Source organism: Pyrgilauda ruficollis, unplaced genomic scaffold (assembly GCF_017590135.1).
Source record: "Pyrgilauda ruficollis isolate IOZ18807 unplaced genomic scaffold, ASM1759013v1 scaffold20, whole genome shotgun sequence".
Taxonomy (NCBI): domain Eukaryota; kingdom Metazoa; phylum Chordata; class Aves; order Passeriformes; family Passeridae; genus Pyrgilauda; species Pyrgilauda ruficollis.
This window is the reverse complement of record NW_024519207.1, coordinates 2,981,634-2,999,611: the sequence shown is the minus strand read 5'-3', so window position 1 is coordinate 2,999,611 and position 17,978 is coordinate 2,981,634. Positions and strand designations below refer to the sequence as shown.

Genomic DNA, 17,978 nt, shown 5'->3' with positions numbered 1-17,978 from the left:
CAATTGTGGCAAGTACAGACTGTACATGAAAAACACAAATTCACTTCACATTGGCTTGATTACCTAATTTTATTTATGCTTCTTACTGAGGATTTCTGCAGACTGTCACCCAGCTTGATTTTCTCCTCTTTACCATTGGAGCTGATACACCAGGGACAGACTGCTCTGTGGTAAGACTCTGAATGTCCACAGTTTAAATCATCCTTGAAAGACCTAAAATGTGTATCAACTTCATCCAATTACAAGAAATGCAGGTACACATATAGCACCATATTCTGCATACTCTTGCTGGACTTTTGGAAGCTTTATTTTAAAACTTGCAGACCAAAAGGCACAATTTCCAATCCTATCTGGTGGGGTGAGGTGGGGAGAGTGGGACAGGATAGGACTGGAAGATTGACAAAGCCCAGATTTTACTCCCCAAAAAACAGACCTAAATGATTCAGATAATTTTTGTCCTGATTTGCCATTTCTTGAAAGTATTTAAAGCTTGTGTTTCAGATGAACCATTTTAGAAATACAGCAGGTCATCAGCACCTTCCTACAGCCTCAGAAGAGACACATATATTATAATGCAATAGCATATAAAAGTAGTCTTAAGTACCACTGCTAGCCTCCCTTCAAGGAATCATTACCACTGTAAGCAGAATAACACGCTTTTACACAATCTGCAAGACCCAGCATGTAGGTGACTGATAGGTATTTACAAGGGATTTACAATCTAGTAGAAAGGCTAAACATTTTCCCCAGCTAATACAGGTCAGATAAGACAGAGAAAAGAGATGTAATTATTCTGCGCCTTAACCCAGGATTCATTCCCAGGTTCCAGGTTGGGAGGACATCTGCTGAAGTCTATAGATACCACACCAGCTGAAGCCTAGCAAGAGGTTGCCAATGGATCTAATAGAGGGTTTGACATCCACAGCTTCTGACTACAATCACATCTCAACATAACATGCTCAAACAACTAACTTCATGGAACACTGCAACAGCACATCTCACACTAACCCCCAAGCCAAGGCTGAACTGTTTCACTGCATAAAAAAATAACAGTCTCCAAATCGCAGAGAGGGAAAACACGGCACAGGCAAAATCCTACGAATCACAAAACAATGACAGCTGCAGCAACTGAACAATGAGGACACCCCCAAACACAAGGTATTAATGCACCGTGCACCAAGTGCAAACAGTAAAAATGAGTAACTGCCAGCCAGCATTAAGAAATAAGAACACAACACTTACCAAGCTGTGCTACAACATTACACCTCAATTGTTATACATGACTCAAGGCAGACTTAAGTTCATAAAGCTTTTGTAACATGAGATTTCTTCTCCCCAGTTCACCATATGTAAGGAGCAATTATTTAGCAGTATGTTTGAAAAGGCTGACATGACCACAGTAATGCACCAAGTACTGTAAATCTTGTTACAAGTCAAAAGTAGATGTTGAGCAGTAATGCTAGTTTCAAGTTTCCAAGCATTTTGTTATTTTATAAAATAAAGCATAAAAAAACCCCAAAAGATCTGCTAGATGTTGTTGGATAAATCAGTGTTTCACTTCTACCCTGAATTTCTGAATATTCTTCCAAAGTCAGACACAAACAGTTACCCATGAAGAATCACTCCTTATCACCTTCCACTTGAAGGAAAAATAATTCCTAGTTCCCTCAAATAATTCCTAGTTCCCTCAAATCAGAAATTTTTTTCTTCCCTCAAATCAGAAATTAATTTCATATGCCAAAGAAGAAAATCACTGCACACATTAAGGTTGCTGTGTTAAGGGCTGCAAGGGAACTTTGTTTCACTGTGATACAAAACACAAAAATGCTAAGCTGACAAAAGACAAAGATATTTAAGAGACACTAGACCTTGGGGGAAAAAAAAAAAGAGGAAAAGAATGCTACAGTCCCTGTAACACTGCCTTTGACGCACTCAGTGGGCAGAAGGAACACAGAATACAGCTGTACTCATCAGCTCAGTGTTTCAGATCTCTCAACAAGGGTGGCATCTCTCTCAACAAGATGACAAGAAACTCAAAAGTTCAGTTTCAGCCACCTGAGGTGAAGGAAAATGTCTTATTTTTCAGTTGATACTTGTTTTATGACTGAACACAAAACTGCATCAAACTCTTGATATCAAAAAGCAATGGCCTCTGAAATTCTGAATTATCAGCATAAGCTGTACCACCAGCAATACAAATAATTATTTTTCAGTGACCAAATGTTTGGAAACCTTTCACTGAACCACACACACTGCACAAGTACCATTTGTTAAACTGCATATGAGGGTGCGCAGGAGGTACGTGCTCGCTGTGTGTTAAAGAGCCAATACCACTCCTATCACACTGCCACTTGGTGCCTTACCATGATCCATGCAGACTTTTCTGGAAAAAAAAGGATTACTTTGAAGTGTTGAATAACATTGAGATTCTATGGAGGTAAGTCTAACAAGCTTTTCAAGCCTTTATTTAACATAAAAAACATTTAACTGCATAATGCATTAAACTACTTGAAAAGGCAACCCATATAGCTTCTGCAGACTAAAAAAATTAATAAAATTATTAAAATAATAAAATTATTAAAAATAATAAAAGGAACTTGTACATGAGAACAAGATTACATTTTTCAAAATCCTCTGTAGCAAATACATGAAGTGGTGTACTGGGACAGGGGGTTAGGGTGGGTACAAAAACCCAAACCCTACTATAGTTACACAAGGCTGCAGGAAAAAAAGTATCAAGCTAATCCAAAAGGATAAAAATCACACCTTAGACAAAGCAGTCAGAATAGTCATGTGTTTATGAAAGAATGTTTTAAAACAATATTAATACTTTAAGCAAGCTCAATCTCATTCACAATTAAACATCAGAACTAGTCTTAGGGTTTCTGTTACTTTTAAGTTTCTACTTCATATCTAAAAATCAATCTTAATTTACTATAAACACTTTGAAGTTCCTTAAGTATATCACTTTTGGAGCCACAGAATTCTGGACACTTGGTAAGATTACTTAATCCCCAGTTACAGTACAAATCAGCAAACCAAAACTATTTAAATGGGTGAGTGATACAAAATGAAATGTAATGACCTGACCTTCTGACTAGTTGTATGCTGGGATACAGGATCCTTAAACAAAATTAAAAATTAAGTTTCATGTACAGGGTGCTTAATAATGTAGATTTGCTGCACAGAAAAAATAATCAGATGCTGCAAGTGGTATGAATTTCAATAATTTTAACTACTTTTAGCTATATCAATCGTGTCAGAAGGAAGATTAAAGCATAACCAGAATCTAAGAACTAAAGATCTATCTACCATTGTAACAACAACATAGGCAGCTCAGTGTGGTGCTCATCCTGAGCACCCACCTCATTAAATGGGATACCTCAGCAGTGTCAACTTTTAATCAACACATTTAGACCACTTCCATTACAACTTGAGCAAGCAAGTCCACAAACCATGAGAAATTAAGAGGGAGGAAAAGGATGTTTTTCTGCAGGCAGCACGGCAATACTGCCAGCTGCCCCACATCCAGCCAGCTGCCTACCCCCACTCTCATGCAAGCCAGCCAGCAACATCAGCCTCGAGCTAGCCCATGGCAGTGGGAAAGCCAGCATCATCTTGACGAGACTGATGCCTTAAGTTTTAGCTTTCGTATTTTTCATATTCTGTACTGCTCTAGTACATAACTCTGAACTTCATATAAAGCGTTAGCAAGTTCTTCTCACATGAACACCACAGCCCAGTGTCAGCTTTGGCTATCCTGTGGATACACCAGTTATGTTTCCAAGAACTTTAGTAAAGGCGTGCATTCAATTCCTTTAAAAATTCAGCTCTTAAGTGGAGAGAACAAATTCACTGATCAATTCTAATTTCTCTGAATCTACAAACATCATTAAATTCTTTATTTCTGCTTCTGTCTCTCAACATTACGGAAACAGGTCTCGTAAAACGAGAAGTTCTATGCTTAGAGGAAAGAGCTACCCTGAACACATAGCTGGGTTAGTAAAGCAGCTTGATTAAACATACAGGGAGCCCAACCAGCTTAGCATTTGCAAGTCAATTCTAGACTACTTCCACCTGCCTAACTGAAAGAAAAATCTGGCCCAGTTCCAACAGCTGGATTGGATTTAACCAATGCCTTCCCTCTTGCATATGAGCATATTCTTGGGTACAATTTTTATATTTCACAACACAGGTGAGGGTGCAAGACAGTAAAAGGTGATGTTTGCATATATTAAGTAAACACTGATCTTCCCTAGAAATTGCTTTACTGGCCTTTTTTCCCTATTCCTTCCCTGACACCACTTCAAAAGTATGAAATACTGCTATGCACATGAAAATGCAGAAGCCTCAGGAGCCAGGTTGGTTTGGGGCAGAAAAAAACCCCATCAAAATGTTTGTTTGTATACAACTGATGAGATGATTAAGATTGTCAGCTGCCTATCTTTGGTTAACATCAGAAGAGAAATATTCCTAATTTGCATAGGCATATAATTAGTATGTGTAAAGTTGAGGCTTAAACTGATGATATTCTACTTGTTCTGATAACAGCTGGCTTCAGATAAAATCCAAGTCTAAGAACACTGACAGGAGGAGACACTGCTGTTCTACCTGTTCACACTTTCAAAGTGTATATCCCTTACTCCAAGAATTGCAAGTATCTCACAATACAGGAGAGAAGAATTCTGGGACTGCATCATGATGATCTGAATGTAACTACTTAATCACAAATGGAGGAATTAAAAACAATGATGCTCTGTACACCAATCCCATCTAATTCTTTTGGACATGCAAAAAGATTTGACATTCATGCCAAAGTAAACCAAATGTTTAGTCCAACGTAACCCTTCTAGCTAGGTTTATTCCCTTACTCACCAGCATCATGGATTATTACCCATCTTTTCTCCCCTAACCAGGGTATGTTCTAGGCAGATTCTTCTCTTCTTCCCCAAGCCTAATTTTGAGACTCACCTAATTACCAAGTGCACTCATATAAAATTCCAAATTGTCTGTCTAAGAAAAAAAAAGGGATTTTTTTTTCCCCAGTTGTATAGACTACAAAGTTAGGACAATTTCACTTCTGGCTTTGTTATCATAGCTCCACATTAAATTATGCTGACCCAGTTAAAAATGCAGGCAGAGGGCATGGATTCCACAGTACAAAGCAGCCAAACAAACTTGAAATGTGTCTGTACCTTGATCTGATACCCCAAGACAGTTTTATTTAATTTGATTACTATTTGACCTAAAAGGTATTCACTCCTCTTTTAGGTAAACATTCCATTATTTTGCAGAAGGTATTAAAACTTAGTTGAGATTCCCAGTGTGCTGCAGGACCACAATATTTTAAATCTTCCTTTTGGATTGTAACATTTAACACAGTACTAGGTACATTAAGAGCAGAGTGCAGTATTTATACTACTGTATCCTATGCCATGATTTGTCTGGGACCTATGTTCCTCAGGGTTAATAAAGACCACTAAAAGAAAACTAGCTCTTTTGCAGTTGGAGCTGCCACAGTTTTTGGGGTTTTTTTTAATCCCCAGTTTGGGGTCCCTGAAATTAAGCCCAGCTGCCTTCTGTTAACTAGTCTGTGGAAAGATAATTCAAGTATCTGAACTTGGCTAGCCTCAGCAAACTGGATGAATGAGAGATCTACTGTAACTCTTTTACTTAGTGGTGGGTAATGACTCACTGAAGTCAGATTCCCATGCCAAAATGGAAAGCCACAAACCTCCAATTATTACTGCTCATGATGCTGATCCACCTGAAAGCCCTGTGGAAGCAGACAGAGCTGCCCATCGCACATTATCTGCTTCTGCTGCTCCAAAAGATCTTAGCAGAAAAGCAATTGCTATGTTTATTTCTTACCAGCTCTTTTTAATGATATTCTTCGAGGTCCTGATATCCTCTCTGCAACTCTTCAACCTCCATACTGAGCTACTATCAGCAGAGAAGAGAGAAGCAAGCACTCCTATTTTCACTCCCATATACCAATTATCCAGTTTACAAGTACAAACCTATCAAACAACCCTCAGGAGACTGGACTCAAAGCAAGTTGGCTGCATTCAACCAAATTGCACCGATACTGGAATACAATGAACATGTTATCTCCCGGTTTGATATAGAATAAAAGAGCTGGAATTCTCTATTCAACATCAAAACTCAAGGAAGGAATACAAAATCTAGTCCATTTCCAGTTACTACTGTTGTGTGAATCAAGGACATTATATCCTGTCAAAAGTTTTACAGGACTTCTATTCAGATATAGATCTTAACACTGTTAATCACACCTTTACTGACATCAGACCAAAGACCACATCACACCCATTTGGACTCCACCTGAAGGCAAAATCAAGTTTCCAGGTAATTCAACAGCATCCCAAGACAAACTCACCACTGTGCAACAGGTGGTCTGCACAAACCAACAGCTGGCAGCAAGGATCACCAACTAATTCCAAGTACTACTTTTGACTGGTGGTCCTAAATGGGCAAGGAACCTCTCCACAGAATGTCACAAAAAGTAGTGGCAATGCAATCACTTGCCATTGTCACATCTCCATTTTCACACAAGGTCTATCTTGAAAAACTTAACTGCAGTGTTTGGTCATTTATGCTGCAGCCCAAAAGAAACTGATGGATGCATCAAGTTTTTCTTCTCCTCTTGAATCTTTTGGAAAGAGAAGGGCATACTGAATTTCACAAACGTGCCAGCCCTGCCTTATGTGAATACTGTAATACAAGTGATTCCTATTCATACTTTTGAAAGTGAGAAGATTAAGGCTTCTTGACACATTAAATAAGTACAAGGATTTGAGATTTGGTACTTTTATGTTAAAGGAATCTGCTTTTGCCAGTACACAAACTTCTAAAAAGGCAATTATTTATTTCACTATATTGCATGAGCAGTATAGTAAATGCTTTAGAGTTTCCTGGAAAGAGAAGCTTAACCTGTCCTTGAGGGAGAACAAATGAAATATCTACACAGCTCCTTGGTCTTGCCTAAGACATGACGCCCCTTCTATCCTCTCCTAAAGTTTCTCAGCAAGCATCCCTCCCATCCCTTTGGAGCAGGGAAAGCAGCAGACTTGTCTAGCCAGGTGGAAAAACCTGACTGCCTCCACAAAAGACAAGGAAGCCCCTTCCCCTTCCACAGTCCAGAAGACGAGTCTGAAGAAGAGTCTAGAAGACCAACTCAGGTACAGTTTCATTTTTTTACTAGTAGATGTTGCCAGAAACCAAACCTACCATCTAATGCCATTTCACAGACAAAATACCATATTCACTTGTGTACAGGACATCAAAGCAGCAAAGCAAAATTAGGACCTTTCACAGTAACTAGGTGCAAACAACTGCCTAAAATTATGATCTTCAGATCAACATAAAGATTTAAATACTTTCAAATGTAAAAACTTATATGAAATTGTAGATAACCACTTTCAAGAAACTCATTACAAAATTAAGTGTTTGGTCAAAAAGACTTCACAGATTTCTGGGGCAAACATCAGAAGATCAGAGATTCTTAAGCATGCCAAATATTTATACTAGTTTCCCTTAGAAAGAAAGAAAAAAAAAAACAAACAAAACATACAAGGCTAAATACTAGCCAGATACCTTCTTGTGCAATCTGTGTTTGAATAAAGACACTCCCTTTTCAGATACTTAAACAGTCTTCAATTGTAATACCAAAGTACGTGAGATGATCATTCTATGAATCCATGATATATTTATAAACACCTCCCTGTGAAGTGGGAAAAAAGTTTTGTTATTCCATCTATAAAATGGAAAATAATTGCAATTTGCATACATTCACAGGGTGCCATGAAAAAAAAAAAAACCAATAAATCAAGTCCCTAGAGAACTAGGCTATACTCAACCACAGCAGACTTTTTTGGTATAATGGTATATTACATGGCTCAAATGAAACCAGATTTTCTTTGCTGTTTTTTGAAAGATATAATCAAAAGGCAAAAAAAAAAAAAAAATTAAACATGTGCTAGCTGCCTAATTAAATCTAAGAGATCATTCTGCTCAAGATACAAGAGAAAACAACAAACCCAGCTGACAACACAGGAAGAAGATGGACCATTAGGAATTAGAAAATACACTCTAGCAACATCCCACAATCTTATGAACCTTGTCAGCTGCCCTTTTGATTTAATCATTTCAGTATCCTGAATTCTAGATGCTTCTACTTCACTTTTTAATGTGACAGAATCATGGAGTCAGTGTGCTTACATTACTTGAACATTTTGGGCATCATACTGTTCTCCTTGAGGATTCCTTCAGTTTCTTAAAATTCCAATTTATACATCCTTCTATTAAAAAAAAAAAAAAAAGATGCTGTCACATTGATTGCACGTCAGTGCTCCTTTAATGCCTCTTCTTGTCCGGAAGGTTTCTCCTCAGTGCTGTTTGATCAGTGCTATGAACACTACAGATTCTTCTTGCACACCTGGCAAACAGTGGTTAACAGGATCCTGATGAATCACTGCAGGGCTCTCATTTCAGGACCCCCTCCTGATGTGGAAAGCCTTCTGTATCTGGCTGAAAGTCAGATTTTTATTGCAGAGAAATGACTACCACTGACTTTGCACCTAATATTACATGTGCATGAAAAGAAATGAGAGGTCCTGATGCCAAAAAGCTGCATGCAAAGAGTATCTGTTGGTTAGGGGTGACTTCAGTTACCTCAGCAAGACACAACATCTCTCCACAGAATTTCATCAACCTTCAGACTTACACTGTAGCTAACTAAGAAAAGGCAAGGACTGGCACTCCAAGAACTGCAAACCTGAAATCTGACACTGTACCTGCGCAGGAGCCCCCTACTGCACCTCTGAAAACCTGGGCACACGCCATGTTAGCACCCTATGTGACTGACCACCTTCTCCTCATACAGATGAGCTCTATGTTCCACACCAGCAAGTTTGCAGTGAGGCTTGAACACTCAATAAAACACATCTCCATCAAGGCTTACAAGTCTTGAAAGGAAGCTGTTTCTCCAAACGGATTTTGAGAATCACTTACTCTATCACCACCTCCAAAGTCCACCTGTTACTGAATCTGACAATAACAAAGGTTAAAAACGCTCAAGAAGAGGTCCTCAGCTGATGAGACATGACAGAGTATGAGGGAAATGAGTAATTCAGTAACAGGTGTTTGAATGAAGAAGATACAAATTTGTCTCCTGTTCTGCAGACACTAGTACATTATATATTCCTATTTTGTACTTGCTGTACTTTTTAAATACACACAAAATCAAGTTCAAAGCTGACTGCAACGTTTGCTTAGCCTGAGAAAGATAAGTGTTAGGTGAGCCTGAGGAGCCTCCCCAGCAGATTTAATGGTGTTTATCTGTGAAGGGATAACAATCCAACAGTTAAATACCACTAGACAAGATATACCTTCTCCCCTTCACACTGACCTCTTTGAGCCACCACTGGTCTTCTCCAGATGTGAAAGGCTGGCTCAGGAAGCTAAGAGAGCAGAAAATTAAAGAAACATGAAGAGCTTTGCAACTAGCTCACTCCAAGGCACAGACAGTTCTGATGCAGGACCAACTTTTTTGAAGATACCAGTGCTTTTGAGTACCCACATCAAATTTTGTGAAATGGAATACAAAGCCCGGTTTCCACTATTATATTAGTAAGCAGGAACGTCAATTCAGTATCAGAGTTTCCCACATCAGGTATTTTGGAAACAACTGACAGACTCTAATATTGGAAAAGATACAGATTTTGGATTTCTTTTTCAAATCAGGTCAGTTGATATTTTGTCTTTACTACTTGATGACACAACCCATTATCTACTAGTTCATTGCCTCCTCTAGCCTGTTATAAATTAGATGCCTCATTCCACTTCTAATCCCACAACAAATACAAATCTGCTCAGTTACTTGTAGCTGCTGCATCTTCCTAATTGTTGTCTTTTCATACAATGCAGTTTTAAAGGACAAAACATCCTGCTTAGATATGCGCTGGAACTGTACAATTATAAAAGCCGCAAAGAATTTATGTAAAAAATAGTTAAAGAGCTCTTTAAAACTAGTCTGACTGTTACACTGCTACCATCTGTGACCAGACTTCAATATTCTACAAATTAAAAATCAATCCTTTCATAAAAGAAGCTTTAGAGATGCCAGTGCCACTGCTATAGTGTTAGAAATACACAAGAACGAAGAAAAACAAATTCTGTAATTACAGGAAGACTACCAGAGGCTTGGTGTATCACAACAGCAAACAGCAATAATTGGGCCTCAATACAGCAAGCACAGATCCCAATCAGCTTATGAAGCTTATGTTCATCACAAGATACCATCTCCAAATGGCATTCTCCACAGGTATTTTAGAAATAAACAATGATTTCATAATGTATCTGTGTATTTTAATCTTTTAAATGCAATGCATTCAACTGATTTTGAACCTCATGAAAACACTACCCTAAATGGACTTATCAGGTGTTTGCTTTCTGCCAAGAGTCACAAACATTTCACAGTGTTGAACTACTTACTTGCAGACTAAAGCCTGGAAAATTCTGCAGCAATAGCAACCGAAAAGGCTTCCCACACCTGTACCTTACTTCCTACCTATGTAATTCTTTCCAAGGTACAAACATGTACACTTTTATTCTCCCAAGAGTATATATATTTGGTTTAAAGGGTAATAAAGAAGCAGCTGAAGTTAAAAAACTCTGCATGAGAGTACTGGATCTTGTATTACATCTAGTTCCCAACAGGAAGTTACCTGACACCTATGTTTTCACTTTACCTACTGAGACTCAACAAGCCAGTGAACCTTACAGCAGGACCACAGTACCTTAAACCCACCTAAAGCAGCTGTTAAATCCCTACTCCCTTCTGGTATCCTTTCCTGCATCCAAGTGAAATGCAGAGAGCTGACCAATCTGTACTGTGAAATTTTGAAAGAAACTGCATTGGTACAAAGTAGCTGGGAGTAACAGGATTTCTGGGACTGCTACAATGCCTGTTTCACAAAGCCTTGGAGAGGAATACAGGGAGACAGCAACTTAGTGCACAGCACAGCACCCAGAAATGAGCTGGCAGCAGCATGTCCACTCATTCGCTAAGATTGTGCAGGTATGGAACCTCCACTGCAAAAAGCTTTTGACACTTGATAGGAACACGGCTTTAAGCCAACCTGTACCTCTTCCCAGATGCCCAGAGACTGCACAGATTTGGCCTCCCCACAACAACGTTCCTCTGCTCACAAAAAATTGAAGGCAGCATGATAGAAAAATGGGGCTGAATTCAAGCATCCACAAAAACTAGATCCTCACTGTTAGCAACACAGGAGCAGTAAATACACTGAATCTGCCTGAGCTGATGACGGAGATCTCGGCTAAACCCACTTTCGTTCTCTGCCTCATTTGGGGTGAGAATGCTGAAGGGACAGAATAAAAATGTATCCTTCAAAGTTCCTGATCCCAAAGGTGATACAGACTTAACGATCACACAACTGTCTGTAACTGGGAAAAAGACATGAGTGACCAAGACTTTAGAAACTAAAAATCAAATAGAGCAGGAGTACGTGATGACAGAGTGGCTGTATTTCCTTCTGGTAAATGGCCCTCAACAAATCTCAGAAGGATAACCCCACAGCCTAACCAGCAAAAGATCAAGGACTAGTCTTCTTTTGACTTATGACTAAGGGTATGACAAGTATACAAAAAAGAAATTCTAATACCAGTCATTGATGTGTTTTTACATAAAGTTAATCAGTTTATAACATGCTAAGTCCCTTCCAGGTTTTGGGTTTCTTTCTCTCCTTGGTTGGTTTTCTTTTAAATGAGAGCACAAAGAGTTTTAATTTAGTATGCACTTTGCTAATTTCATTTTTAGACCACACAGTCTCATTATATCACACACAAAAAACACCAGCAAGTTATATGCAGACAGCCCTACAAATTATAACACCTCTGCTCATCAAGACTTTTTCCTCAGTTTTAGTCAGGGATGCTGACTAATTCTGGCAGAAAGAAATGGGCTGATTGTTTGATCCATCACCTTAAACATCAGAACTGTGAGTCAACAAATGGGTGCCTGCTACTGTAATAAAGAATAAGCAACATTTCTAATCCAAAATATGGAAGGAGCAAATAATGCTAGGAAGGATGTTACTAAGCAAAGAATGAAGCTGAAGAACTGCAAAAACCAAAAGGTTCAAATTAGGTTTTCTAATAGCTAGGCTAGCTTAGATACCAATATAAACAAATAAACAGTTACAATGAGTGTCACAAATTAAGTGACTGCAACTGTTTAATTTTGTCCTGTGAAACCTCAACTGTACTGGAATAATTAGTGCTGGATATTTAGGGGAAAAAAAACCATCACTGAGACTTAAGACTCATGTCCCTAATCAACACAGAAAAGCCTTCTCATTTTATGTGCAACAATTCAAAAACTTCTTTCACATCTCAGGAGAACACAGAATTCAGAAGACTGTGAGGAGAGAACTGGCAGTTGTTTGTCCAGATGAAGCCATGAGTGTCTTGGCTCCTTATTGATCAGTTCTGCAGGTTGAGGTTAACCTTATCTGCTGCTAATCACATGTCAGTACCTATAAAAATAGAAAAATCTCACTAATTAAAGAAAGAACAGAAACTCATATTAAACACTTAATTTGTGGCATTTGATACTGCTGTTATCCCTTTTGAGGACTAAGTATTTTTTTCAATATTAATACCCCAAAATCGAAATTCCAGGTCAATATCAACAACTTTACCTCCCTAAAAGAGGAAGACAACAAAGAGGTTGGAACTTCCACCCAAACTTGAAATTAGAAAAAGGAGAATGAACCTGTACAGGTTGAGTTCCCACACAGATTCTTTGATTTCTGCTCAACAGATCTGTTCCTCTGCTCTTAGAAAATCACAGTGAGAAGTTGCATGGGGTACACAGCAAAATCCAAAAGTACTTACTCATCTTTTGTTTCCTTTAAAGTTGCATTAAGAAAAAGCAAAGAAAATTATATGCCCCAGCAAACCTAGTAATAAAATATGAGTTAAGTACAAATTAAAGGAGTAAGTATTTTGGTCTGCCAGAAGAGTCTGTACCCAGAGGGGATCAATAGTAACTCTCAAGTACTTAATAGCAGTCAAATGAAGATTACTAAAGAATGTGTTCAAAGGCAATGACTGTTTCCAGGCAGAAGGTGACTCAAGTGCCACTGTTTTCAAACTGAAGCTGAGACTGTACAGCTTTGAATATTTTAAATTTTCCAGAGGATATAATCTAGATATCAGACCATGATTTATTATGCCATCATTCTAAATACTTCATTTCTCTTTGGTGGAATTTGACGAAATGAGAATGTGTAGATCAATGCCAATGAAAGCACTGATGCCTCCTGATTTCCAAAGCTGAGTACAGAAAACTGGAGGCAGGATCTCTACGTCAAACTCTTTATTGCAGTACAGGGAGCAAACCAAGTGTATTTAATTGCTGACAGTTGGGAATTAGGTATATTTGATTTAGAAAACAAATACTTTGTGAAGAGCCAATAACTTTCACTACACAGAGACAATCTGTGCAATCAGCAGGTCAGTCTGTGTACCAGCTCCTCAAGAGAGGCACAGTAACTAATGGCAATTATATAGCTCTGCTGTGCTCATTCATTCTCCACTCTAAACTTAACTTACATTGTTTTACTTTTAGAGGCTTAAGTTAGATAAAGTTTACTCCAGAAGTGTATTTCTAACATGAACTTTTAAATACTCGGATCAGAAAAGAGTCAAAAAGGAGGTTTAGTAGAAAATCTCAGACATTTAATACAAGTTAAGCTGTTTTGAAAGACACTGAAACACTTCCAATCTTTAAAAGTCCTTTAAATGAACCTAAATTTCATTTTAGCATATCTCCATGGGTATACAACTTTAAAATACCTCTGCATTTCATCTACTTGTTAGTGCAAAAGAAACATGTTACCTAGATTTTAACCCTTTTCAAAAGCAGATTGACAGCTTTAACTACATTACCATTACTGGAGCTCTGCACCAGTCTTAGGCTCAGCCACAGAAAGGAAATCACTCAGCACACTGGAAGACAACCCTAGGGATATACTTCTCCATAAGAGCAAATACACTACTCCAAAATAATTACTCCCCTTCAGGGGAGAGCTAAGACTACCTTAGCTGGTCTGGCAGAAGTAATCTCAGCAAAGCTTAGGCAGTCCATTCCCTCCTTCCTCCCCATGGAGGCAGACATTCAATTCCCCTAGTCTTGGGCATGCTATAATATAAGCAAGCGTGGATGACAGATCAGTTCACACTAGGCATGAACATACCTAACCTTTCCCTGTTTAGAGCTCTGATGGATTCAGGCCAGTGACCGAGAAAGCAGCAACAAAGCCGGTAACCAATACGGAGAGATGAGACAAGGACAAAATGAATGAGGAGCAGCAGGAAGAGCCTCACTGGATGAGAAGGGGAAAAAGAAATGCACCACGCCCCCTCCTTACCCTGAGAAGCAACTGCTAAACAGAAGGATGGGCAATTTTTAGTTACTTTCTAACATTTACTAATGTTAGCCAGAAGTGTTGAAGTTATCATACTCTTTACATGCAAGATTTTCTGTAAGAAAGATTCACTGTTGCAGACTTAAATAAACATTAAAGATTACTTTACACGGTGAATGTCATCTTAAAGACACTGCTGCTGCTAAACCTGACCTGCATAAAATTGTCTCCACCCAAACAATAGCAGCAGAAGTGTGAATTCTGCTAAAATACAAAATGGGTTTTCAGAGGACTAAAATTCCAGTCTACTGATTACAAAAGTTAAGTGATAAAATCACCAGTAGCATGGAAAACACCCTCAGGTGAAGTCAAAGTAATCTGACACATATTTAGGTTTTCACTCTAGCGAATCCTAAGCCGATTTCAATCCTAGCCTGATTTCAGAGCTCCCTCCCCCTTCCTTTCCCATTACAGAAACTTAAACACGAGATTTGGGATTTCCTCTTTCAATTGCGAGTAGAACTGAAGATGCGTCCGATAATGACAGGCAGATTCGAAGACCTCTGGAACATCTCTAAGGAATAAGCTCCCAATAACCCTGAAACTCTCAAATTCGGGGGAATGAACTACTACCCCATTAGCCTTACCGAGCACCGCACTCCTTCCACATATGGTTTGCAGACGCCCAGCAAACCATTACTGATGTGCCTACCAGCATTTAAAAATAAAACATAAAAACTGAAAAGAAAAAAGAGGCTGATACACGGTAGGACAAGGAACAAAATGGGCCAGCACAGCACACTGTAACCAGGCTCACCAGAGCGTGGGAGCGGTCCCCGGCACCAGCACAGGCCTCGGCGAGCGGCAGCGGCACCGCGGGGCGAGGGCAGGGCAGCCCCGAGCCCCGGCGGAAGGGCCGCCACCGCCCCGGGGGGCGGCACAAAAGGCGGCCGGCACCATTGTCCGAGGCCCCATCCGAGCCCCGGGCACGGGGAAGGCGGCAAGACGGGGAGGTCGCCGGGGTGGGAGCGGGAGGAGAAGGAGCCGCATCCCGCCGGCCCTGCCCGGGCCCCGGCGAGCCGGGCAGGCGGCGGAGGGGCCCGCGGGCGGCCCGGCCGCGCCAACCCTTCCCCCCGCCGCCGCCTCCGCCCCCGGCCGGCCGCGCCCGCCCGCATGACGGCGAAGAAAAAACCCCCCTCGGGCGTTCCCCCCGCCGCCTCCTCCCGCCGCGAGCGCGGCCCAGCCCGGCCCGGCCCCTCCTCTGGCGGCCGCCGGCGGAGGCCGGGCCCGGCCGGGGCCCCGCCGGCCCCACACGCACCTCCGCGTCGCGGCCCTTGTTCTTGAAGCTCTTGATGCGGTGGCTCTCCAGGCCGGTGGCGGCGGCGTTCTCGGCCATGGCGGCTCCCGGCGGCTCCTGCGAGGCGGCTCCGGCGGCTCCCGGCGGCGGCTCGCGCGAGGGGCGGAGGGAAGCGGGACGCGCTCCGTGACGAGCGCGAGGGGGGGAAAACGGGCGGGGAGGGGGAAGGGGGGGCGCTGGCGCGCGCGCGCCGTTGCTGAGTGACTGGGAGAGGGGTGCGGGGCGGAGAACGGGCGGCGCTAGCGCACGTGACGCGAAGGGCGGGCGGACGCCGTCCAATCGCGGTGCGGCCTCGCGGTTGTGGTCCCGCCCCCTCACCACCCCGGTCCCGCCCCTGCCGCGCGTGGCATTCTGGGGCGTGTAGTGCCGGCGGGCGGCGGGTGCGCACGTGGAGCGGCGGCCCGGCCGCGCGGTTCCGGCTCGACGCCGGGCGCTCCGGGAGAAGCGAGGGCCTGACGGCACTGTGCGCACACAGCCGCACAACACGTCAGGTTGGAAGGGACTGCAGTGGGACGTCTGGTCCCATCTCCCTGCTCAGGCAGGGCTAGTGGATAGCACATGGCGCAGGATCGTGTCCAAAGGGTTCTTGATATCTCCAGTAAAGGAGACTCCACAGTCTCCTCTCCGGGCAAACTGTTCCAGTGGGTGGTCACTCACACTGCAAAGAAGTTTTTTCTCATGTTCAGGTGGAGCTTCCTGTGCATCAATTTCTGCCCATTGCCTCTTTCCCTGTTGCTCAGCACCACCAAGCAGAGCCTGGCTCCATCCTCTTGGCACCTCTCTTCACTTACAGACATTGATGAGATCTCCCACCCATCTCTTCTCAGGGCTGCACAGGCCCAGCTCCCTCAGCCTTTCCTCACAGGAGAGATGCTCCAGTCCCTTCATCCTCTCTGTAGCTCTCCACTGGGCCTGCTCCGGGAGCTCCGTGTCTCTCTTGTGCTGAGGAGCCCAGAACTGGACACAGCACCCCAGAAGTGGACTCAGCAGGCCTGAGTAGAAGGGCAGGATCACCTCCTTCCACCTGCTGGCAATGCTCTTCCTAATGCATCCCAGGATTCCACTGCTCTTGTTAGCTGTGGGTTTGTCCCCCCAAATGCACCCCGGGGTGACCCCACTGTCACAGCTCATGCACAAAGTGGCCTCAGGCAGCTCTTCCAGCCAAGGCTGTGTTGTGGGTCTGCTCTGCACCTCCCTCTGCTCCTCATGACTGCTCTGACATCGCTGTATGCAGCCTGGGAAATGCTGCATAGGAAGCACCTAAGAAATCCAGTTGTTTTGGGAAGCTTCGAGTCCCCTTTGGTGGGTCTGCCATGCCAGCAAGCCCTGCCTGGAAAAAGCAAATCCAGCGCTTTGCCGACACGCCCTTCATACCACACGTGCACGTGGCAGCTGGGCCACATACCTGCTGTAATGCAGGGCACAAAGAGGCTCTGCCAGCCCAACAAACTGTCCCCAAACTGTCCCAATTATTGCAGCACGACTCCCCGCGTGCAGCTCTGGGAGCGTGCAGACAGACCCAGCACCTCCCGATTGGTGGTAGCCTGGGCACAGCACTTTGGGTCAAATGCAGCGCCATGAAGTCACACCTGGAATTTTCATGGTAGAAAAGAGGATGTTGTGGGTGATGTAGTTGTAGTCAGTGGTAAGCAGTGATCTAACACCTTGCATAAAGCACAGTATTATCCAAAAAAACCAAAACCCCAAGATAATGAATACATGTAACGTTCAAATTTAGCTCATCTTACTCTACATCAGGGTCTGCAACAGATCCTTATAGCTATATTTAAATTTTTCACAGCCCTCTTTCAGAGGTCTCTAATTGACAGCTCAGCTTTTTATTTGCCTTCTCCCAACCCCTCCTTGGATCATTCAAGTGACTGTGACTTGTACCTCACAGCTCTGGCAAAACAAGGCTTGCAGCCTGATGGAGATGAGTAAAAATCTGGAAGACGAATGTTCTTCCTCACCATCATTGAGCTGCATGCCAAATGTTCTTATCTGATGGATCAATACAGCATTTCCATCTCTCTCGTTTCCAAGTAGTTTCGACTCCCAATACGCTTCCCTCCGTGCCTTTTCCCAACAGCTTTATCCGGGTGTGCTGCACCATTGTTGCTAGGAGTGCAAGAGAAGGAGTCAGAAGC

General features: G+C 42.2%; 1 protein-coding gene across 1 annotated transcript in view; it reads right to left on the bottom strand.

Moving 5' to 3' along the window:
* The window catches only part of KPNA3 (karyopherin subunit alpha 3), a 47,655-nt gene extending 31,674 nt beyond the window's left edge, over positions 1-15,981 (bottom strand). The window contains exon 1 of the mRNA XM_041466977.1: positions 15,793-15,981. Coding sequence (XP_041322911.1) covers positions 15,793-15,870 — 78 coding nt within the window. The 5' untranslated portion in view covers positions 15,871-15,981. The remainder of the gene's footprint in view (positions 1-15,792) is intronic.
* Between the last annotated feature and the right edge of the window lie 1,997 nt (positions 15,982-17,978).